A 26,072-nucleotide genomic window follows, 5' to 3' on the forward strand; every position below is an offset into this window, starting at 1 on the left:
AAAGCAGTAATCTACTATTCCTATTTCAACATTACAGATACGCTTATTTCAGTAACTTTCATATTCAAAATTTGCTATTCAAAATTCCCGGTAAAATCATAGTTGTTGAATACACTGCCGCTAGGAGCGCTAGTATCTGCGAGCAAGTTCTTAGCCAATCATATTGAGGAAATTGACTGTAAGAGAATTTTGTAACCACGATCACAATGGCGAGGTGACCCTCGCCAAAAATATATTACACAGTGAAATACAATACTTTTCCATTATCTACATTATGCGTGATTGTCTGTAGTAGATATCTAATGATTATAATCCAACTGAGATATATTGGATACTTACCCTACTGCTTTTTTATTTTGGTCGAAGGACTGCCGTGATTGTGCGAACATATCGAAGTCGTCGGAGGGAGGCTGGGTACTGTTTGTAGTCGTGGTGGAGTTCAGCTGACCGAGGGTATTACTAACACTTCCGGCTCCAAGCCCTGAACCAACACAACATCATTGATGAAGCAATGAAGACTGTTCTATTATCTAATTTGTATTATGTAATGATTTGATGAAGCAATGAAGACTGTTCTATTATCTAATTTGTTTTATGTAATGATTTGATGAAGCAATGAAGACTGTTCTATTATCTAATTTGTTTTATGTAATGATTCGATGAAGCAATGAAGACTGTTCTATTATCTTATTTGTTTTATGTAATGATTTGATGAAGCAATGAAGACTTCTATTATCTAATTTGTTTTATGTAATGATTTGATGAAGCAATGAAGACTGTTCTATTATCTAATTTGTTTTATGTAATGATTTTTAATTAATGATATGTGTTACAAAAATAGTTAATATAATATTTCTAGTGTGACGTTTCGATGACTAGTACGACGTGAATACTGTCACCAATAAGGTCCTCCATTGGATTATATATAATGTTTGGTATTCAGTACTGTATACCAATAGGGTCCTCCATCGGATTATATATAATGTTTGGTATTCAGTACTGTATACCAATAGGGTCCTCCATTGGATTATATATAATGTTTGGTATTCAGTACTGTATACCAATAAAGTCCTCCATTGGATTAAATATAATGTTTGGTATTCAGTACTGTATACCAATAGGGTCCTCCATCGGATTATATATAATGTTTGGTATTCAGTACTGTATACCAATAAAGTCCTCCATCGGATTATATATAATGTTTGGTATTCAGTACTGTATACCAATAAAGTCCTCCATCGGATTATATATAATGTTTGGTATTCAGTACTGTATACCAATAGGGTCCTCCATCGGATTATATATAATGTTTGGTATTCAGTACTGTATACCAATAAAGTCCTTCATCGGATTATATATAATGTTATATTTGGAATGGACTGTGAAGCCGTCCATGAAACAAAAATCAATACCCTACTCAACTTTATCCTTCTATAGAACCACCAGAATGATACTTTAATCCTTCTATTAACAGTCTTAACTATTATTTTTATAGCTCAATATTTACCCTATATAGTGTTTATGACATTTAAAAGATTAAATCAAATTATATCGTTTGGCTCCGACAGGCATTTGGAAGTCACTCGAAGTGGCGAGCATTTCCGTCAATTTATCAATGAAAATACCAATATATCTGAGGTTTTCCGATATGAAACTATAAACCTTCACAGTGCAAATCAATTGGTTTTCAGACATAGTTGATTACCCATGCTTACATAATTCATAATGTGGCAGGATATTTCATACATGGCATACCTCCCGCCATGAGACAAAACTTTTTATTGATTATAAGCGTAGTAAAAGTTACAACTGTAGGATTCAGTTTCATTAATATTTCGAAGCTCCGAAACTTGTGTAGGGCCTACTCTCCGGCAATCACCGTAGGTAACAAACAGTACTTGTCAGTCCACTAATCTAGTAGTAAGTTAGTAACACTGGTAACCCAAAATGTGTTAATCTTGCCGAAACTTGTTAGAATAACGGCAGAATACTTAATTTTTAACAAGTTTCGGCAGGATTAGCATATGTGCTTTTTTATTCAGTATTAACCCTTTATATTAAGTCTTTTCCTCAGAATTCCAATTCGATTAATAAAAATAAGTATTTCTGCCGTAAAATTAAGTATTTTTCTGTCCGCCGTGGGTCGTGACGGCTGACGGTCGAATAACAGAGGGAATCAGTCACAATTACCCAACTTCGTTACGTGCACGGCTATTTATTGCTACATTGTCAGAGGTTGGGAATCGCCAAACTTTTCCGATGCGACGGTGAAATTAACAGATTCGGCGATAGAATTAAGAGTTTCTGCGTTTATATTCAATGTTTCTGCGCTAATATTAACACATTTCTTCGCTTACATCGAGCGGGCGCGCCGAGCCGTGATGGCCGAACACACGGCTTACACAGGTAAACTTTACCTTGTGAAACGAGACTTACAGTACGTACAGCCGCCAGCCGATTGTACTTGTAAAATAATTATGTTTACAATTCTCTTTTCCCCTTTAAAAATACATATATCCTCATTATCCTATTCTCCTATCTTTTGTTGTTTTCTTTCCCGCGTCTCGTCATTTGAGCTATGCATTTTGCACCTTTTTTCGGAAGAGTTCCGATACGAGCGGTAACAAATGAATAACTGTCAAGCGGTAACAAATGAATAACTGTCTAGGTTATGTGTATATACACGGGGATTAACTATGACAAACAAATTATGTGTTTGATTATGTGCAATTACATGTATGTATATTCTTCTCACAAATTTGAATTGTTGACGATATTAAAATAAGATCGTTTTCCATAAAATAAATAAATATTTGTTATTTACAGACGTTTTGAAAGATATTTTGCTGTTGCCTTTAATTGTAAAATGCTGATTAAGTGTTATACATAATGATCTGCTTTTCAGGTTTGCTGAATTGATTTGATATACATAAAACGACTGATATCATATTCTGGTAATATTTGATGTACTTTGTTGCATGTAATTCCAGTATTCTATTTATATTCAATGTTTCTCCGTTTATATTCAATGTTTCTGCGTTTATATTAACACATTTCGTCGCTTACATCGAGCGGGCGCGCCGAGCCGTGACGCAAGGTAAGCCTAGTACTATACATGTATACAGCATATATACGTATACGTTAGATCTACAATTTGAGTTTTTCGAGTAAATGGTTATTCTAGCTTTATGATGTAGATATTTTCAGTTTCAAAACATTCCATTTACACCACTTCAAAAATTCAAACAAGCATATATTTAACTTTAGATTAGATAATCAGTCCAATTTGATAGCGATATCAAAATGATGTTCGGATCAGTCTGGACTGAGATTTAGATAGCATATGATGTAAATTTCAGTGGAATAAAAAAAAAAAGTATAATGTAACACTATCTTTTTACGAGTAAAATCCCAAAATTTAGCATGAATATATCTAGAATCCGTGTTTTTATTTCATTCAAACTTCTGCTATAACGATATGATGAAAACACGGCACCGTTTTTGAGTAAAAATGAAATGTGGACGGTTATCAGTTATGTGATATTGGAGTTACAGTACCGAACTTATACCGAAAATAATATGTATATCTATATTGTTGCCTTTGAAACTTTATCCATAACGTTTACTAAAAAGCAGAAATACATCAATGGTATTTCTGATATATGTTCCTATATTACAGTTTAAGTGTAGATTTAAATTCATTATTTCAAAATTATACTAAATCCTTAATAGTATATTCATTGTCGACCGTTTTGTATATCATACCGAGATTTAATAGTATGATATATGAACATTTATCGTATAATCCAAAAAGTAACCACATACAGTGTTCAAATGAAACTTGAAACAAGGAGCCGCAAAGCTTGGCATTATCCCCCGCGCCCAGTTGTGTATGAAAGCTCAAACATAAAATAAATGAAGCTCATTGTAACTAAGAGTTTAAATCTTGATATTGTCATCCATGTAGGTTTAACTATTTGAACAGAGCTTAGTATTGTCCTTGAATAAATTCATACAACAATATATCCGCTCTCCAGTAACATGACATTTAAAAGAATAAAAGAACACAGAATTGATGTAACATGTTTAAGTAATATGAATATGATATTTTTTATGACACAAACATATCTAAATATATACATTGCATAATTTACATCTCATTATGTTGATGGAACTGCATCAAAGCAATTGTCCAAATTCACAAGTAACAATATATGGGTATTCTAAAACTGAAAAACAATATGACAGCTGGTGGTGTACATGGATAACACTTTATGGAGCATTCGGATACCTAATTTATGAGGTAATTATAAATATAAGATTACCTCCTATAACCTTGACAGCTTTCCCCACACAATATGATGATCTGAATAGGGTACAGGGAAATTGACAATAAGCAAAGTACAGTCATGACGGTGACTTATTATTATCTACCGTAAGAAGTTTTTTGGAAATGAGTTGAATAATATAGCCCAGAATAGAAACTGTAATATGGTATTTTTTTGAATAAGTTTCCATGGTAACAGAAAAAGTATTGAAAATGAAAGATTCCCATTAGCAAAAGGCACAACTAGAGCACTAGCCTAACATGTACAGAAAGTTTCGTGTAGCCAAGTTGAACGGTTTTTGAGTTATAGCCTGAAATAGAAAGGAAACTTTAATAATATGGTATTTTTAAATAAGTTTCCATGGTAACAGAAAAAGTATTGAAAATGAAAGATTCCCATTAGCAAAAGGCACAACTAGAGCACTAGCCTAACATGTACAGAAAGTTTCGTGTAGCCAAGTTGAACGGTTTTTGAGTTATAGCCTGAAATAGAAAGGAAACTTTAATAATATGGTATTTTTAAATAAGTTTCCATAGTAACAGAAAAAGTATCGAAAATGGAAGGTTCCCATTAGAAAAAGGCACAACTAGAGCACTAGCCTAACATGTACAGAAAGTTTCGTGTAGCCAAGTTGAACGGTTTTCGAGTTATAGCCCGGAATAGAAAGGAAACTTTAATAATATGGTATTTTTTAATAAGTTTCCATGGTAACAGAAAAAGTATTGAAAATGGAAGGTTCCCATTAGAAAAAGGCACAACTAGAGCACTAGCCTAACATGTACAGAAAGTTTCGTGTAGCCAAGTTGAACGGTTTTCGAGTTATAGCCCGGAATAGAAAGGAAACTTTAATAATATGGTATTTTTGAATAAGTTTCCATGGTAACAGAAAAAGTATCGAAAATGAAAGGTTCCCATTAGCAAAAGGCACAACTAGAGCACTAGCCTAACATGTACAGAAAGTTTCGTGTAGCCAAGTTGAACGGTTTAGGAGTTATAGCCCGGAAACGATACTCGGACGGACGGACGGACGGACGCACGGACGGACAGAGCCCAAATCAATATCCCCCGCAAACGCGTTTCGCGGGGGATAATTACTCGTATACAGGCATTAAAAATAGATATAATATCTTGTACCTTTTTAAAAATATACTAAGTGGTATTTAAATAAGTATATTTAGTGTGATAATGTTGTAACCCTTCTTGTATGACTATACATGTACATTAAGATTCGAAACGGTGAAAATACATGCTTAGAATTTTTACTAATACCTTAGAAATTACTGGAGATTGCTATATGCCACGATTCCGTAATTACAGTCTAGACTGGAATAATTTTTAAGGTTAAACCTTTAGTTGAACTAGTTCTTAGAACCATTTTTGTTTCTGAATAAGTCACCTTCCATTTTTGTTTTACCTGCGTGCGACATATATATATATGTGTATGTAATATGTATTCCTAGGTATGATCAGGTATATTTTATTTCCATTCGCTTTTACATCTTCATTCTAAAAATGGAGGTGACAATAAAAAAGAGCATAGATGTACGGGGTTTCCATAATTCAAATCACAATCCAATTAACGGATGTCCTAACCTGATTGACAGTAAGACAATAGCAAATACCCGATATAGTCCACCGAATAGCAAATTGCCCGCGGCCAGGTAATTACAGGTGAGTTCGATGAATGGCGTTGTGTACAGGTAAATAACATCCTGGTCAAGGTATTACATAACCATCAAACCAAAGGCATGGCTAATTATATATCTATAATGTCGGTGTATCTACTAGTATATCGATTAAAAATTGAAAGCGACCGCACGGTCTAAAAAAATAGTTTGTTTTGCTTAATATCTCAATATTTAGATCTTTTATAATATCGAAAGTTAATTCTTTCTACCACATGTTGAAACGTTTTACGGTATTGTAATAAATGTATCTCGATTTATTCGGTTAGCAACACACAACACAATGTTTGTAATGATAAATCATCGGTGTGTACGTATGTCAAGCATCATATCCTTGATGCTTTAATCAAGAATTTCTTCAATTGTTACGTAAAATTTCATTCTACAGTCACAAACGTTGCAATTCACAATGTATCAAAGATACAGACTACAGGAAAATATTATTTAATTAAAGCGTATTCGTTGCTGAACTCCTCGACAAAAAATCGGAAACTTTTATTTCTGTGTGGATTTTCTTTCATAATTACACGAAGATACCTGCTATTAGAGCACAAATTAGAGTATTTGAAACATCAAATTTCACTCTTTTAGTTATTTATATTCGAGACAAAGTTATTGTACGATTAACTTCACTCAAAAGTAATCATAAAAAAATCGTTTATCGGCTTTTCCTGTGACCGTCGATGTAAGTGATAGCACATCAGTTAAAGTACAGCAATAAGCCACGGACTATTGTGACGTCACACGGTTTAGGGCTAGAAAATATGCATAATCGGGCGGTCAGAAAATTTGACCTCGATATCGGCGGTTTACAGGTTATTCCGGTCGCGCGCGGCACGGAGATGTTTCTACACGGTCTAATAAAGCCATTTCCAGCATAAACTGAAATTATCATTTTTGACTGCACAAATCCTTTAAATATATCATGGATTTATAAATGCTTATAAATCCTTATAAATCCTTGTATATATGTAATCGTGTTCCGTATTTTATTAACACTTTTTGAACTTGATTTAGGCCTAATAGTTATAGGACTAACGCACCATTTTATCATAATAAAAATGTAAATGTGTACAGATTACCGAGTACCCGAATGTACTGTTACGTGAATCTCCTAAAATTGCTGACTTGCAATATGGCGTGTGTGTCAATGATTATATATATATAAAGTCAAGTGAATGTATTATATATGCCAATTCATAAATACTTGGTACTGAAACCACCCCCATTTTGTATCCCAACATCGTCAAAAGTATCATCAAGGATTTATAAGTGAGAACTGTCTCTTTACCCTACTAAACACCACGCGTAACGCTAGACGAACTGGGAAATCGAGTCCAACGAAACACCAATGTAAAGTTAATAAAATTTCACAACGTTAAGTACTTGCTTTAAGGACGGAAGATTTAGAAGATATGTCTTAAATTTTTGTTAAAAAATACGACAACTCATGAAATGACGCTTCAGAAAGTAAGACGGTAACCCTCGCACCCACAAGCTACATCAAAGGCTGCGCCGGCGGATATCAACGGAAAATCAGTCGTCGCCCAACGTCACGGTCAGTACACAAACGCAAAAGCTCCTACGTCGTACCAGAGATTTAAATAGTATATATTTAAATCTCTGGTCGTACTTGCCCAAAACCCAGCGTGACTTATTCACCTCACATAAGTCCTTGATTTCATCAAGGATGTATTTTAGACAAAAATCCTTAGTATCATATTATCATCTTATTATAAGCGACCGCGGTGTGAAAATTAGACATACACTACATATGACACTATATATACTATGGTCTCATTAAATTATTAGATAGCTGTATGACTGTGTTTCTGGTGTTAAAAATCCTACACATATGATCGCATTGAAAAAGTGTATACAACTATCGTCGGCCATTTTTCTCACTTCGAGCTCCCCAAAATGCATACGCATCCCCTTCGTAACCCCGCAGGGTACCGCTAGCTAGCTCCTACCCGTGGTGTCAGGATGGCCCCAATAGGGCAAGCAATATAGCTAAATTTGTCCACGGCGTCCGTTATCTGTGGAGTTAATTTGTCGGATGACACGTGTGCGGTACACAGTACACCTGAGAGGTGTATCTACAGGTAATATAATTCACCTGACAGAGAGAGAAGAACATATACTGGCAATAAGTTTTTTTTTTGTAAAGTTCATTCTTTGTAAACCCCCATTAAAGTGTACTGGGTTAAAAAGGGTCTTCCCGAACTTCACTGACAATCTAGTCTCTGTCTTTCGTTGATTAGCATTTTGAGTATATAATTTTTAACAAATGTATAGCACAGTGATTGTTCATATGATATTTTATGTTTATCATAGTGACGTTGTGTATCGATTACGTCACGCACTAAATATAGCCTTGAAAAAATTGCTAGCCGTTGGTCGGTTTGTGTTGACACAATATTCCATGTTAATGTGTATTTTATGGTGTAATAAATAACATGCCAGCTATGATAACTCCCAGTAACTGGGTTTCGAAAGGTGTGCTCTTAAACTGAAAATTGTATGAAAATTCTGTTATTATGTGACCACCTTATTAGTGCTTTATTCGATTCGTGCCATGACGGTTCATCAGGATATTTATTCAAACCAATATTATTTTCACTTTTGTGTCTCTTTTTTAGAAATAAGATATGATGATTAATACAGACACCGGTATATCCCGATGTCATTTCCTATAACGAGTTGTACATAGATCTAACAAATATCCCCAGCTAACCAGTTGCTTTTAAAGACGTTTTTAATATTGTCTAGTGATAGTAATATTAGGAAAAAACCCTTTTAAAGATATTTTTAGGTGTAACGACGTCACGAGTATAAAAAATGCATACTGAATCAGAAACGTATAAAAAATTAATGTATGTCGTTAAGTTTCAGATTCAATAAGTTAATCGACAAAGAAATAATAATTTTAAAAAATTCGTTGAAACCTCACTACCATTATGTGTAAACTGGAATATGAAGAAATATACACGTTTTATCATTTAACCAATCAATGAATACAGCTCCCTATACTACTCTCCTTATGCTCGTATCCAGAGTACCTCTCTTTGACGACACAAAAGAAATCATACATGACCAAGCTAAGTTCGCTTCGTTGGAATAACATAGGCCTGGGCATGGCCTCGTAATTAGGGTAGTAGTAAAAACCTTTACCATAACACTGACTAATTAGCAAAGACAGTATATCACCATTGTTTATTTAAGTCAAACATGTAATTATGTAATATCAAATAAAAAAAACAATTGTGAAAAAGAGTGATATTTTTAATGACCAATTAAACTTCTTAATTGCCGGAATCTTGTTTTGATTTTATAGTCTTTGTCATTCCGACAAAAAATATCAGTGGCCAAGGCTATAAATACTCCCTCACACAATCCTTATAGTATCATACAACATGAATACCTTTCAAGAAGCAATCTACCGATACCTGTCCAGCGACACCAAGAAGACCTGCATCCTCGGTCACAGCTTTATCAGACGCCTCATCGCCCGATGGAGAAAAGAAGAAATACCACTACCCAATTGGTCATTCCATGCCTTCCGACGAGGTGGTTTGAAGCTTCGACAGCTGAGAGACATCGTACTAGCCGAAGATTTTTCCATCTATCACTCCGTCTTTGTACAGATAGGCGAAAATGACATCGCTGACCAGTCAACGGCCCGTACAATTGGACTTCTTCAAGAAATCCATCAACTGTTTATCGCCCAGGGTGTAGAAGTGGTGATGTTCGGCGAGCTTTTTCCGAGACACGATCGCAAATTCAACAAGACCGCATCACTTATCAACAGAATGATGAAGAAACAACACCCTGACATCATTTGCCAACACGACAGAGACTTGTTGAAGACAACCTCAATCCGAGCTAAAGATGGTACACACCTGAAAAACCGTCGGCGGAAGTTGCTTTCTCCAACAGCATTGACCGGGCCATCAGACACATGAGGGGTTGATCTTATAATCAGCCAATCCTTTATAAAAAAAAACATTTTAATGGCTACCCAAATATCACAAAAAGACCCATGAACAATCGAAAATACGCATTTATATATTACGAATTATATATCTTTAGCATGAATAAAAACAACTGAAAATTGACACGTGTATACTATTTATAATTTTATTATAAATAATTGACGAATACTTCTTAAAACTAAACATGTATTTAATCAGAAACATATATGTATAATTGTTTCTGACAATATGAATTAAATTTTATCGTATTAGTTCACCAGTTAACTTTGGCCTCTATACTGGCATTACGTGCAACAAAGTACATCAAATAATTACCAGAATATGATATCGGTCGTTTAATGTATATCAAATCAATTCAGCAAACCTGAAAAGCAGATCATGATGTATAACACTTAATCAGCATTTTACAATTAAAGGCAACAGCAAAACGTCTGTAAATAACAAATATTTATTCATTTTATGGAAAACGATCTTATTTTAATATCGTCAACAATTCAAATTTGTGAGAAGAATATACATACATGTAATTGCACATAATCAAACACATAATTTGTTTGTCATAGTTAATCCCCGTGTACATTTGTTACCGCTCATATCGGAACTCTTCCGAAAAAAGATGCAAAATGCATAGCTCAAATGACGAGACGCGGGAAAGAAAACAACAAAATATACATGTAGGAGAATAGGATAATTAGGGTATATGTATTTTTAAAGGGGAAAAGAGAATTGTAAACATAATTTTTTTTTCAGGTACAATCGGCTGGCGGCTGTACGTACTGTAAGTCTCGTTTCACAAGGTAAAGTTTACCCGTGTAAGCCGTGTGCTCGGCCGTCACGGCTCGGCGCGCCCGCTCGATGTAAGCGACGAAATGTGTTAATATAAACGCAGAAACATTGAATATAAACGCAGAAACATTGAATATAAACGCAGAAATAAATAAAGACTGGAATTACGTGCCACAAAGTACATCAAATATTACCAGAATATGATATCGGTCGTTTAATGTATATCAAATCAATTCAGCAAACCTGAAAAGCAGATCATTATGTATAACACTTAATCAGCATTTTACAATTAAAGGCAACAGCAAAATATCTTTCAAAACGTCTGTAAATAACAAATATTTATTTATTTTATGGAAAACGATCTTATTTTAATATCGTCAACAATTCAAATTTGTGAGAAGAATATACATACATGTAATTGCACATAATCAAACACATAATTTGTTTGTCATAGTTAATCCCCGTGTATATACACATATTTTACACATAACCTAGACAGTTATTCATTTGTTACCGCTCGCATCGGAACTCTTCCGAAAAAAGGTGCAAAATGCATGGCTCAAATGACGAGACGCGGGAAAGAAAACAACAAAAGATAGGAGAATAGGATAATGAGGATATATGTATTTTTAAAGGGGAAAAGAGAATTGTAAACATAATTATTTTACATGTACAATCGGCTGGCGGCTGTACGTACTGTAAGTCTCGTTTCACAAGGTAAAGTTTACCTGTGTAAGCCGTGTGCTCGGCCGTCACGGCTCGGCGCGCCCGCTCGACGTAAGCGACGAAATGTGTTAATATTAGCGCAGAAACATTGAATATAAATGCAGAAACACTGAATATAAACGCAGAAACTCTTAATTCTATTGCCGAATCTGTTAATTTCACCGTCGCATCGGAAAAGTTTGGCGATTCCCAACCTCCGACAATGTAGCAATAAATAGCCGTGCACGTAACGAAGTTGGGTAATTGTGACTGATACCCTCTGTTATTCGACCGTCAGCCGTCACGACCCACGGCGGACAGAAAAATACTTAATTTTACGGCAGAAATACTTAATTTTATTAATCGAATTGGAATTCTGAGGAAAAGTCTTAATATAAAGGGTTAATACTGAATAAAAAAGCATATATGCTAATCCTGCCGAAACTTGTTAAAAATTAAGTATTCTGCCGTTATTCTAACAAGTTTCGGCAAGATTAACACATTTTGGGTTACCAGTGTAACATGTCATAAAATGGTTAAACGCATCCAACTCAAAGACTTATTTTTCTGACATATCTTATCCATTTGCATGCAACCAAATATGTTACAAATACAAATAGGACGTACATGTTCTAGTGATCAAACAGTGTGGCTGACACAACATGTAAACATTTGAACGTCATCGGAATTAAACTGTGAATTGTACATTGTGTACGTATGTAGGTATATTTTGATACATCTTCCTCAATCGTACAATCGATACTAAAAAGACCAACAATTTCTGATGCGGACCATCATATATTCATCCGTGCAACTCCAAACTGTGCGTGACATACTCCATCTATCGAGAAATAAAGTTGAGTAGCCTTTGGTTGAAACCCACCGGGTTTATACTATCAATCACCATGGACGGTAAATATTTACCCACGTAAGTATGATACTCTGTGTTCTATGTAATATTTACCCACGTTAGTATGATGCTCTGTGTTCTATGTAATATTTACCCACGTTAGTATGATGCTCTGTGTTCTATGTAATATTTACCCACGTTAGTATGATGCTCTGTGTTCTATGTTATATTTACCCACGTTAGTATGATGCTCTGTGTTCTATGTAATATTTACCCACGTTAGTATGATGCTCTGTGTTCTATGTAATATTTACCCATGTTAGTATGATGCTCTGTGTTCTATGTAATATTTACCCATGTTTGTATGATGTTCTTTGTTCTAAGTAATATTTACCCATGTTAATATGATGTTCTGTGTTCTATGTAATATTTACCCACATTCGTATGATGCTCTGTGTTCTATGTAATATTTACCCATGTTAGTATGATGTTCTTTGTTCTATGTAATATTTACCCATGTTAGTATGATGTTCTGTGTTCTATGTAATATTTACCCATGTTAGTATGATGTTCTGTGTTCTATGTAATATTTACCCATGTTAGTATGATGCTCTGTGTTCTATGTAATATTTACCCATGTTAGTATGATGCTCTGTGTTCTATGTATATTTATTTACCCATGTTAGTATGATGCTCTGTGTTCTATGTAATATTTACCCACGTTAGTATGATGCTCTGTGTTCTATGTAATATTTTACCCATGTTATATGATGCTCTGTGTTCTATGTAATATTTACCCACGTTAGTATGATGCTCTGTGTTCTATGTAATATTTACCCATGTTAGTATGATGCTCTGTGTTCTATGTAATATTTACCCACGTTAGTATGATGCTCTGTGTTCTATGTAATATTTACCCACGTTAGTATGATGCTCTGTGTTCTATGTAATATTTACCCACGTTAGTATGATGCTCTGTGTTCTATGTAATATTTACCACGTTAGTATGATGCTCTGTGTTCTATGTAATATTTACCCACGTTAGTATATATGATGTTCTGTGTTCTATGTAATATTTACCCGTTAGTATGATGTCTGTGTCTATGTAATATTTACCCACGTTAGTATGATGCTCTGTGTTCTATGTAATATTTACCCGTTAGTATGATGCTCTGTGTTCTATGTAATATTTACCCACGTTAGTATGATGCTCTGTGTTCTATGTAATATTTACCCACTTTAGTATGATGCTCTGTGTTCTATGTAATATTTACCCACGTTAGTATGATGCTCTGTGTTCTATGTAATATTTACCCATGTTAGTATGATGCTCTGTGTTCTATGTAATATTTACCCACGTTAGTATGATGCTCTGTGTTCTATGTTATATTTACCCACGTTTATATATGATGCTCTGTGTTCTATGTAATGTTAGTATGATGCTCTGTGTTCTATGTAATATTTACCCACGTTAGTATGATGCTCTGTGTTCTATGTAATATTTACCCACGTTAGTATGATGTTCTGTTCTATGTATATTTACCAGTTAGTGATTCTATGTATATTTACCCATGTTAGTATGATGCTCTGTGTTCTATGTAATATTTACCCATGTTAGTATGATGCTCTGTGTTCTATGTAATATTTACCATGTTTAGTATGATGTTCTGTGTTCTATGTTATATTTACCCATGTTAGTATGATGCTCTGTGTTCTATGTATATTTACCCATGTTAGTATGATGTTCTGTGTTCTATGTAATATTTACCCACGTTAGTATGATGCTCTGTGTTCTATGTAATATTTCGTTAGTATGATGCTCTGTGTTCTATGTAATATTTACCCATGTTAGTATGATGCTCTGTGTTCTATGTTATATTTACCCATGTTAGTATGATGTTCTGTGTTCTATGTAATATTTACCCATGTTAGTATGATGCTCTGTGTTCTATGTAATATTTACCCATGTTAGTATGATGCTCTGTGTTCTATGTAATATTTACCCATGTTAGTATGATGCTCTGTGTTCTATGTAATATTTACCCATGTTAGTATGATGCTCTGTGTTCTATGTAATATTTACCCATGTTAGTATGATGCTCTGTGTTCTATGTAATATTTACCCATGTTAGTATGATGCTCTGTGTTCTATGTAATATTTACCCATGTTAGTATATATGATGCTCTGTGTTCTATGTAATATTTACCCACGTTAGTATGATGCTCTGTGTTCTATGTTATATTTACCCATGTTAGTATGATGCTCTGTGTTCTATGTAATATTTACCCATGTTAGTATGATGCTCTGTGTTCTATGTAATATTTACCCATGTTAGTATATATGATGTTCTGTGTTCTATGTAATATTTACCCACGTTAGTATGATGTTCTGTGTTCTATGTAATATTTACCCATGTTAGTATATATGATGTTCTGTGTTCTATGTAATATTTACCCACGTTGTGTTAGTATGATGCTCTGTGTTCTATGTAATTATTTACCCATGTAAGTATGATGTTCTGTGTTCTATGTAATATTTACCCATGTTAGTATGATGTTTCTGTGTTCTATGTAATATTTACCCATGTTAGTATGATGTTCTGTGTTCTATGTAATATTTACCCATGTTAGTATGATGCTCTGTGTTCTATGTAATATTTACCCATGTTAGTATGATGTTCTGTGTTCTATGTAAATATTTACCCATGTTGTTATGTCTGTGTTCTATGGTTATGATCTCTGTGTGTTCTATGTAATATTTACCCATGTTAGTATGATGCTCTGTGTTCTATGTAATATTTACCCATGTTAGTATGATGTTCTGTGTTCTATGTAATATTTACCCATGTAAGTATGATGCTCTGTGTTCTATGTAATATTTACCCATGTTAGTATGATGTTCTGTGTTCTATGTAATATTTACCCATGTTAGTATATATGATGCTCTGTGTTCTATGTAATATTTACCCATGTTAGTATGATGCTCTGTGTTCTATGTAATATTTACCCATGTTAGTATGATGCTCTGTGTTCTATGTAATATTTACCCACGTTAGTATGATGCTCTGTGTTCTATGTAATATTTACCCACGTTAGTATGATGCTCTGTGTTCTATGTAATATTTACCCATGTTAGTATATATGATGTTCTGTGTTCTATGTAATATTTACCCATGTTAGTATATGATGATGTTCTATGTAATATTTACCCATGTTAGTATATATGATGCTCTGTGTTCTATGTAATATTTACCCACGTTAGTATGATGCTCTGTGTTCTATGTAATATTTACCCATGTTAGTATGATGCTCTGTGTTCTATTGTAATATTTACCCACGTTAGTATGATGCTCTGTGTTCTATGTAATATTTACCCACGTTAGTATGATGTCTCTGTGTTCTATGTAATATTTACCCACGTTAGTATGATGCTCTGTGTTCTATGTAATATTTACCCCATGTTAGTATGATGCTCTGTGTTCTATGTAATATTTACCCACGTTAGTATGATGTCTCTGTGTTCTATGTAATATTTACCCAGTTGTGCTTTGTCTTAGTATATATGATGCTCTGTGTTCTATGTAATATTTACCCACGTTAGTATGATGCTCTGTGTTCTATGTAATATTTACCCACGTTAGTATGATGCTCTGTGTTCTATGTAATATTTACCCACGTTAGTATGATGTTCTGTGTTCTATGTAATATTTACCCATGTTAGTATATATGATGCTCTGTGTTCTATGTAATATTTACCCACGTTAGTATGATGTTCTGTGTTCTATGTAATATTTACCCACGTTAGTATGATGCTCTGTGTTCTATGTAATATTTACCCACGTTAGTATGATGCTCTCTTGTGTTCTATGTAATATTTACCCATGTTAGTATGATGCTCTGTGTTCTATGTAATATTTACCCACGTTAGTATGATGCTCTGTGTTCTATGTAATATTTACCCACGTTAGTATGATGCTCTGTGTTCTATGTAATATTTACCCACGTTAGTATGATGCTCTGTGTTCTATGTAAATATTTACCCACGTTAGTATGATGCTCTGTGTCCTATGTAATATTTACCCACGTTAGTATGATGCTCTGTGTTCTATGTAATATTTACCCTGTTAGTATATATGATGCTCTGTGTTCTATGTAATATTTACCCACGTTAGTATGATGCTCTGTGTGTTACACCCTGATGCTCTGTGTTCTATGTAATATTTACCCACGTTAGTATGATGCTCTGTGTTCTATGTAATATTTACCCACGTTAGTATGATGCTCTGTGTTCTATGTATATATTTACCCATGTTAGTATGATGTTCTGTGTTCTATGTAATATTTACCCACGTTAGTATGATGCTCTGTGTTCTATGTAATATTTACCCACGTTAGTATGATGCTCTGTGTTCTATGTAATATTTACCCATGTTAGTATGATGCTCTGTGTTCTATGTTATATTTACCCATGTTAATATGATGCTCTGTGTTCTATGTAATATTTACCCACGTTAGTATGATGCTGTGTGTTCTATGTAATATTTACCCACGTTAGTATGATGCTCTGTGTTCTATGTTATATTTACCCACGTTAGTATGATGCTCTGTGTTCTATGTAATATTTACCCACGTTAGTATGATGTTCTGTGTTCTATGTAATATTTACCCACGTTAGTATGATGTTCTGTGTTCTATGTAATATTTACCCATGTTAGTATGATGCTCTGTGTTCTATGTAATATTTACCCATGTTAGTATGATGCTCTGTGTTCTATGTAATATTTACCCACGTTAGTATGATGTTCTGTGTTCTATGTAATATTTACCCACGTTAGTATGATGTTCTGTGTTCTATGTAATATTTACCCATGTTAGTATATATGATGCTCTGTGTTCTATGTAATATTTACCCATGTTAGTATGATGCTGTATGATGCTCTGTGTTCTATGTAATATTTACCCACGTTAGTATGATGCTCTGTGTTCTATGTTATATTTACCCACGTTAGTATATATGATGTTCTGTGTTCTATGTAATATTTACCCACGTTAGTATGATGCTCTGTGTTCTATGTAATATTTACCCACGTTAGTATGATGCTCTGTGTTCTATGTAATATTTACCCACGTTAGTATGATGCTCTGTGTTCTATGTAATATTTACCCATGTTAGTATGATGCTCTGTGTTCTATGTAATATTTACCCACGTTAGTATGATGCTCTGTGTTCTATGTAATATTTACCCACGTTAGTATGATGCTCTGTGTTCTATGTAATATTTACCCACGTTAGTATGATGCTCTGTGTTCTATGTAATATTTACCCATGTTAGTATGATGCTCTGTGTTCTATGTAATATTTACCCACGTTAGTATTCTGTGTTCTATGATGCTCTGTGTTCTATGTAATATTTACCCATGTTAGTATGATGCTCTGTGTTCTATGTAATATTTACCCACGTTAGTATGATGCTCTGTGTTCTATGTAATATTTACCCATGTTAGTATGATGCTCTGTGTATGTTATGTAATATTTACCCATGTTAGTATGATGCTCTGTGTTCTATGTAATATTTACCCACGTTAGTATGATGCTCTGTGTTCTATGTAATATTTACCCATGTTAGTATGATGCTCTGTGTTCTATGTTATATTTACCCACGTTAGTATATGATGCTCTGTGTTCTATGTAATATTTACCCACCCTATGTAATATTTACCCAGTAGTATGATGCTCTGTGTTCTATGTAATATTTACCCACGTTAGTATGATGCTCTGTGTTCTATGTAATATTTACCCATGTTAGTATGATGCTCTGTGTTCTATGTTATATTTACCCACGTTAGTATATGATGTTCTGTGTTCTATGTAATATTTACCCATGTTAGTATGATGCTCTGTGTTCTATGTAATATATTTACCCATGTTAGTATGATGTTCTGTGTTCTATGTAATATTTACCCACGTTAGTATGATGCTCTGTGTTCTATGTAATATTTACCCATGTTAGTATGATGCTCTGTGTTCTATGTAATATTTACCCACGTTTATATGATTCTGTGTTCTATGTAATATTTACCCATGTTAGTATGATGTTCTGTGTTCTATGTAATATTTACCCATGTTAGTATGATGTTCTGTTCTATGTTATTTTATGTTAGTATGATGCTCTGTGTCTTTTATATTTACCCACATTAGTATGATGCTCTGTGTTCTATGTAATATTTACCCATGTTAGTATGATGCTCTGTGTTCTATGTAATATTTACCCACGTTAGTATGATGCTCTGTGTTCTATGTAATATTTACCCATGTTAGTATGATGCTCTGTGTTCTATGTAATATTTACCCACATTAGGTATGATGCTCTGTGTTCTATGTAATATTTACCCATGTTAGTATGATGTTCTGTGTTCTATGTAATATTTACCCATGTTAGTATGATGCTCTGTGTTCTATGTAATATTTACCCACGTTAGTATGATGCTCTGTGTTCTATGTAATATTTACCCACGTTAGTATGATGCTCTGTGTTCTATGTAATATTTACCCATGTTAGTATGATGTTCTGTGTTCTATGTAATATTTACCCATGTTAGTATGATGTTCTGTGTTCTATGTAATATTTACCCATGTTAGTATGATGCTCTGTGTTCTATGTAATATTTACCCATGTTAGTATGATGTTCTGTGTTCTATGTAATATTTACCCATGTTAGTATGATGCTCTGTGTTCTATGTAATATTTACCCATGTTAGTATGATGCTCTGTGTTCTATGTAATATTTACCCATGTTAGTATGATGCTCTGTGTTCTATGTAATATTTACCCATGTTAGTATGATGCTCTGTGTTCTATGTAATATTTACCCATGTTTAGTATGATGCTCTGTGTTCTATGTAATATTTACCCACTGTTAGTATAGATGTTCTGTGTTCTATGTAATATTTACCCATGTTAGTATGATGTTCTGTGTTCTATGTAATATTTACCCATGTAGTATGATGCTCTGTGTTCTATGTAATATTTACCCATGTTAGTATGATGTTCTTGTGTTCTATGTAAATATTTACCCATGTTAGTATGATGCTCTGTGTTCTATGTAATATTTACCCATGTTAGTATGATGTTCTGTGTTCTATGTTATATTTACCCATGTTAGTATATATGATTCTGTGTTCTATGTAATATTTACCCATGTTAGTATGATGTTCTGTGTTCTATGTAATATTTACCCATGTTAGTATATGATGCTCTGTGTTCTATGTAATATTTACCCACGTTAGTATGATGCTCTGTGTTCTATGTAATATTTACCCATGTTAGTATGATGATGCTCTGTGTTCTATGTAATATTTACCCACGTTAGTATGATGTTCTCTGTGTTCTATGTAATATTTACCCATGTTAGTATGATGTTCTGTGTTCTATGTATATTTACCCACGTTAGTATGATGTTCTGTGTTCTATGTAATATTTACCCATGTTAGTATGATGCTCTGTGTTCTATGTAATATTTACCTCATGTTAGTATATGATGCTCTGTGTTCTATGTAATATTTACCCATGTTAGTATGATGCTCTGTGTTCTATGTAATATTTACCCACGTTAGTATGATGCTCTGTGTTCTATGTAATATTTACCCGTTTAGTGTCTGTGTTCTAGTTATATTTATGATGATGCTCTGTGTTCTATGTAATATTTACCCATGTTAGTATATGATGTTCTGTGTTCTATGTAATATTTACCCACGTTAGTATGATGATTCTGTGTTCTATGTAATATTTACCCACATGTTAGTATGATGCTCTGTGTTCTATGTAATATTTACCCACGTTAGTATGATGCTCTGTGTTCTATGTAATATTTACCCACGTTAGTATGATGCTCTGTGTTCTATGTAATATTTACCCATGTTAGTATGATGCTCTGTGTTCTATGTAATATTTACCCACGTTAGTATGATGTTCTGTGTTCTATGTTATATTTACCCATGTTAGTATATATGATGTTCTGTGTTCTATGTAATATTTACCCATGTTAGTATATATGATGTTCTGTGTTCTATGTAATATTTACCCACGTTAGTATGATGCTCTGTGTTCTATGTAATATTTACCCATGTTAGTATGATGCTCTGTGTTCTATGTAATATTTACCCATGTTTAGTATGATGTTCTGTGTGTTCTATGTAATATTTATGTTAGTTTGATGTTCTTTGTTCTATGTAATATTTACCCATGTTAGTATGATGTTCTGTGTTCTATGTAATATTTACCCATGTTAGTATGATGCTCTGTGTTCTATGTAATATTTACCCACGTTAGTATGATGTTCTGTGTTCTATGTAATATTTACCCATGTTAGTATGATGCTCTGTGTTCTATGTAATATTTACCCAGTTAGTATGATGCTCTGTGTTCTATGTAATATTTACCCATGTTAGTATGATGCTCTGTGTTCTATGTAATATTTACCCATGTTAGTATGATGCTCTGTGTTCTATGTAATATTTACCCATGTTAGTATGATGCTCTGTGTTCTATGTAATATTTACCCACGTTAGTATGATGCTCTGTGTTCTATGTAATATTTACCCATGTTAGTATGATGCTCTGTGTTCTATGTAATATTTACCCATGTTAGTATGATGCTCTGTGTTCTATGTAATATTTACCCACGTTAGTATGATGCTGTGTGTTCTATGTAATATTTACCCATGTTAGTATGATGTTCTTTGTTCTATGTAATATTTACCCAGTTAGTATGATGCTGTGTGTTCTATGTAATATTTACCCATGTTAGTATGATGTTCTGTGTTCTATGTAATATTTACCCACGTTAGTATGATGCTGTGTGTTCTATGTAATATTTACCTATGTTAGTATGATGCTCTGTGTTCTATGTAATATTTACCCATGTTAGTATGATGCTCTGTGTTCTATGTAATATTTACCCATGTTAGTATGATGCTCTGTGTTCTATGTAATATTTACCCATGTTGGAGAACTGCGAGCTGAGAGCCGTTGAAGAACTGTCTGATCCAAGGTCAATAAGGTTACCAACTCTTGGTTCTGGACTCGTCTGTACAAAATAGTATATAGGTTTATTTCTACAAAAAATCTTTTATACACAATTGTAAAGTTATAAGATAATATATTAACTAGAAAACTGACATTAATTATAAACAGACTCCCCTCAGAAACAGTAAATGTAGAATACTGCCTCCTGGTTTAAACTTAATTATGACTGATTTAGGCTTAAGTCTGTTTCGTGATCCTGGGGCAGGGGTCCTGAACAGAGGTTTTGGGTGATAACTAGCGGTAGTACATATCTGGTCAGGGCCTTCAATGACAATCTGGTTATAAGATGGGGGAGGTGGGGGTCCTGAGGGGAGGTTTTGGGTGATAACTAGCGGTAGTACATATCTGGTCAGGGCCTCCAATGACAATCTGGTCATAAGATGGGGGAGGTGGGGGTCCTGAGGGGAGGTTTTGGGTGATAACTAGTGGCAGTACATACCTGGTCAGGGCCTCCAATGCCAATCTGGTCATAAGATGGGAGGAGGTGGGGTCCTGAGGGGAGGTTTTTGGGGATAACTAGCGGTAGTACATACCTGGTCAGGGCCTCCAGTGACAATCTGTTCATAAGATTGGGGAGGTGGGGGTCCTGAGGGGAGGTTTTTAGTGATAACTAATGTAGTGCATTCCTGGTCAGGTATCTGGTCATAAGATGGGGGAGTAGGGGGTCCTGAGGGGAGGTTTTTGGGGATAACTAGCGGTAGTACATACCTGGTCAGTGCCTCCAGTGACAATCTGTTCATAAGATTGGGGAGATAGGGGTCCTGAGGGGAGGTTTTGGGTGATAACTAACGGTAGTACATACCTGGTCAGGGCCTCCAGTGACAATCTGTTCATAAGATGTGGGAGGTGGGGGTCCTGAGGGGAGGTTTTGGGTGATAACTAACGGTAGTATATACCTGGTCAGGGCCTCCAGTGACATTCTGGTCGTAAGATGGGGGAGGTGGGGGTCCTGAGTTGAGGTTTTGGGTGATAACTAACGGTAGTATATACCTGGTCAGGGCCTCCAGTGACAATCTGGTCATAAGATGGGGGAGGTGGGGGTCCTGAGGGGAGGTTTTGGGTGCTAACTAACGGTAGAACATACCTGGTCAGGGCCTCCAGTGACAATCTGGTCATAAGATGGGAGGAGGTGGGGGTCCTGAGGGGAGGTTTTGGGTGGAAACTAACAGTAGTACATACCTGGTCAGGGCCTCCATTGACAATCTGGTCATAAGATGGGAGGAGGTGGGGTCCTGAGTGGAGGTTTTGGGTGATAACTAACGGTAGTACATACCTGGTCAGGGCCTCCAGTGACAATATGGTTTATAAGATGGGGGAGGTGGGGGGTCCTGAGGGGAGGTTTTGGGTGATAACTAACGGTAGTGCATACCTAGTCAGGACCTCCAGTGACAATCTGGTCATAAAATGGGGGAAGGTGGGAGTCCTGAGGGGAGGTTTTGGGTGGAAACTAACAGTAGTACATACCTGGTCAGGGCCTCCATTGACAATCTGGTCATAAGATGGGAGGAGGTGGGGTCCTGAGTGGAGGTTTTGGGTGATAACTAACGGTAGTACATACCTTGTCAGGGCCTCCAGTGACAATATGGTCATAAGATGGGGGAGGTGGGGGGTCCTTAGGGGAGGTTTTGGGTGATAACTAACGGTAGTGCATACCTGGTCAGGACCTCCAGTGACAATCTGGTCATAAGATGGGGGAAGGTGGGAGTCCTGAGGGGATGGCTCAGGTGACACCTGACTTGCAGGTTGACCGGCTGACTGACCAGTTTGTCCCGTCCGATACTTTTCAAACCTTTCATATCTCAGGAACACATTATTGATGTCATCGTTTACCCGGAGAAGTTCATCTAAAAACAATTAATATAAAGTCTTCACAAATAATGTAAAAATTTCACAAATAGTTAATTCATGATGTGCATGTTGAGGTGTCTTATATTTTTGTTTTTCTACTAAGGTCTATATACTATATACTATATTTATGTAACATTCTACCAAGGTCTATGTACTTTGTACTATATCTGTACAACATTCTACCAAGGTCTATGTACTTTGTACTATATCTGTACAACATTCTACCAAGGTCTATGTACTTTGTACTATATCTGTACAACATTCTACCAAGGTCTATATACTATATCTGTACAACATTCTACCAAGGTCTATGTACTATATCTGTACAACATTCTACCAAGGTCTATGTACTATATCTGTACAACATTCTACCAAGGTCCATGTACTATATCTGTACAACATTCTACCAAGGTCTATGTACTATATCTGTACAACATTCTACCAAGGTCTATGTACTATATCTGTACAACATTCTACCAAGGTCTATGTACTATATCTGTACAACATTCTACCAAGGTCTATGTACTATATCTGTACAACATTCTACCAAGGTCTATGTACTATATCTGTACAACATTCTACCAAGGTCTATATGCTATATCTGTACAACATTCTACCAAGGTCTATGTACTATATCTGTACAACATTCTACCAAAGTCTATGTACTATATCTGTACAACATTCTACCAAGGTCCATGTACTATATCTGTACAACATTCTACCAAGGTCTATGTACTATATCTGTACAACATTCTACCAAGGTCTATGTACTATATCTGTACAACATTCTACCAAGGTCTATATACTATATCTGTACAACATTCTACCAAGGTCCATGTACTATATCTGTACAACATTCTACCAAGGTCTATATACTATATCTGTACAACATTCTACCAAGGTCTATGTACTTTGTACTATATCTGTACAACATTCTACCAAAGTCTATGTACTATATCTGTACAACATTCTACCAAGGTCTATATACTATATCTGTACAACATTCTACCAAGGTCTATGTACTATATCTGTACAACATTCTACCAAGGTCTATGTACTATATCTGTACAACATTCTACCAAGGTCTATGTACTATATCTGTACAACATTCTACCAAGGTCCATGTACTATATCTGTACAACATTCTACCAAGGTCTATATACTATATCTGTACAACATTCTAACCAAAGTCTATATACTATATCTGTACAACATTCTACCAAAGTCTATGTACTATATCTGTACAACATTCTACCAAGGTCTATGTACTATATCTGTACAACATTCTACCAAGGTCTATATACTATATCTGTACAACATTCTACCAAGGTCTATGTACTATATCTGTACAACATTCTACCAAGGTCTATGTACTATATCTGTACAACATTCTACCAAGGTCTATGTACTATATCTGTACAACATTCTACCAAAGTCTATGTACTATATCTGTACAACATTCTACCAAGGTCTATGTACTATATCTGTACAACATTCTACCAAGGTCTATGTACTATATCTGTACAACATTCTATCAAGGTCTATGTACTTTGTACTATATCTGTACAACATTCTACCAAGGTCTATGTACTATATCTGTACAACATTCTACCAAAGTCTATGTACTATATCTGTATGTTAAACAGCATCCTACAGATTGGGTCTGTCCACCTACTTGTTATTTCTTCATTAGCTATCTTATCAAGCAGGTCCACCAATCTTTGCTGCATTTGTCGATTTGTGCGATTTAGTTCCTGAAGAAAGCACAAAATCATTAAATGTAATAAGACATTCTGCTTCACTATGACAGTCATATTGAAGAGGATCAGGCCCAGCTCCATCTCTCAATAAAGCATCAATGGAATTCTTCCTTCCATGTACTGATTACATGACCACTAGATAATCAAACGACATATTACAGCAACATAACGGTCTGCACCAATCACAATACATTCTTGTTCCACTACATTTTAATCCCAGAATTATTGTGTAAGTGAAGAAGCAATTAAGACTTCCAAAATACAAATACAATAAGGGGATACTATTGAAGTGACAAACCTGTAAAAGTTCAAGGTCAGAGGGGTCAACATTTGTGGGTGACAGTTCACTCAACATCTCGCCCATCACGCGAATGTTTCCCTGGACCACGTTGAGCTCACTTTTTAACTTGGACATCTGGTCAATGGTAGGGTTGATAGGTCCTCCGGTCTGTGCAGGGTGGACTGGTTGGGGGGCAGGCTGGACAGGCACTGGGGACATTCCCGGAGCTATTCCCGGAGACATTCCAGGAGCAATACCAGGAGCCAATCCTGGAGCCATGCCTGGAGCCATTCCTGCACCTGAACGTGGCTAAATAAAGAAAATGGAAAACACTTCTAGCTACTGAAAATTAAGACCTTTATTATTCTCTGTTAATCAGTTAGAATCCCTTTGTAACAAAATCATGCATTAGATGAGAATATGCCATGGTCAAAACAACAGGTGTCCTCTGAGCATACAAATAATTCATTCTTTATCATTGACAAGTTCAATCTATCAATGGTATTATACATTCTAGTAAGAATTAGAAGTGATTGAGCTGTTGTAGTAAATTCAGACTTAGTCATCTGACCAGTACTTAGACAGCCAAAAAAGCCACCTCTTATTGAAACTACACCTCATCTAAAAAGCTGACACATGTAAACACCTGCTAACACAATATACCAGCACATACAACCCACAAATATCATTTATAAATATCATCATCTGTTGCCCCCAACACCATCCACAACACCAAACAAACATACAAC

At 35.1% G+C, this 26,072-nt stretch overlaps 1 protein-coding gene across 5 annotated transcripts in view; it reads right to left on the reverse strand.

Moving 5' to 3' along the window:
- The window catches only part of LOC138324137 (TOM1-like protein 2), a 134,513-nt gene that overhangs the window by 44,437 nt on the left and 64,004 nt on the right, over positions 1-26,072 (reverse strand). For all 5 annotated transcript variants that reach the window (XM_069269221.1, XM_069269222.1, XM_069269220.1 and 2 more), the window contains 5 exons: positions 25,342-25,632; positions 24,959-25,037; positions 23,089-23,279; positions 21,349-21,436; positions 340-481 (listed from right to left, as the gene is read on the reverse strand). In XM_069269221.1, the coding sequence (XP_069125322.1) occupies positions 340-481; positions 21,349-21,436; positions 23,089-23,279; positions 24,959-25,037; positions 25,342-25,632 (791 nt within the window). The remainder of the gene's footprint in view (positions 1-339; positions 482-21,348; positions 21,437-23,088; positions 23,280-24,958; positions 25,038-25,341; positions 25,633-26,072) is intronic.

This window comes from Argopecten irradians, chromosome 5 (assembly GCF_041381155.1).
Source record: "Argopecten irradians isolate NY chromosome 5, Ai_NY, whole genome shotgun sequence".
Classification (NCBI taxonomy): domain Eukaryota; kingdom Metazoa; phylum Mollusca; class Bivalvia; order Pectinida; family Pectinidae; genus Argopecten; species Argopecten irradians.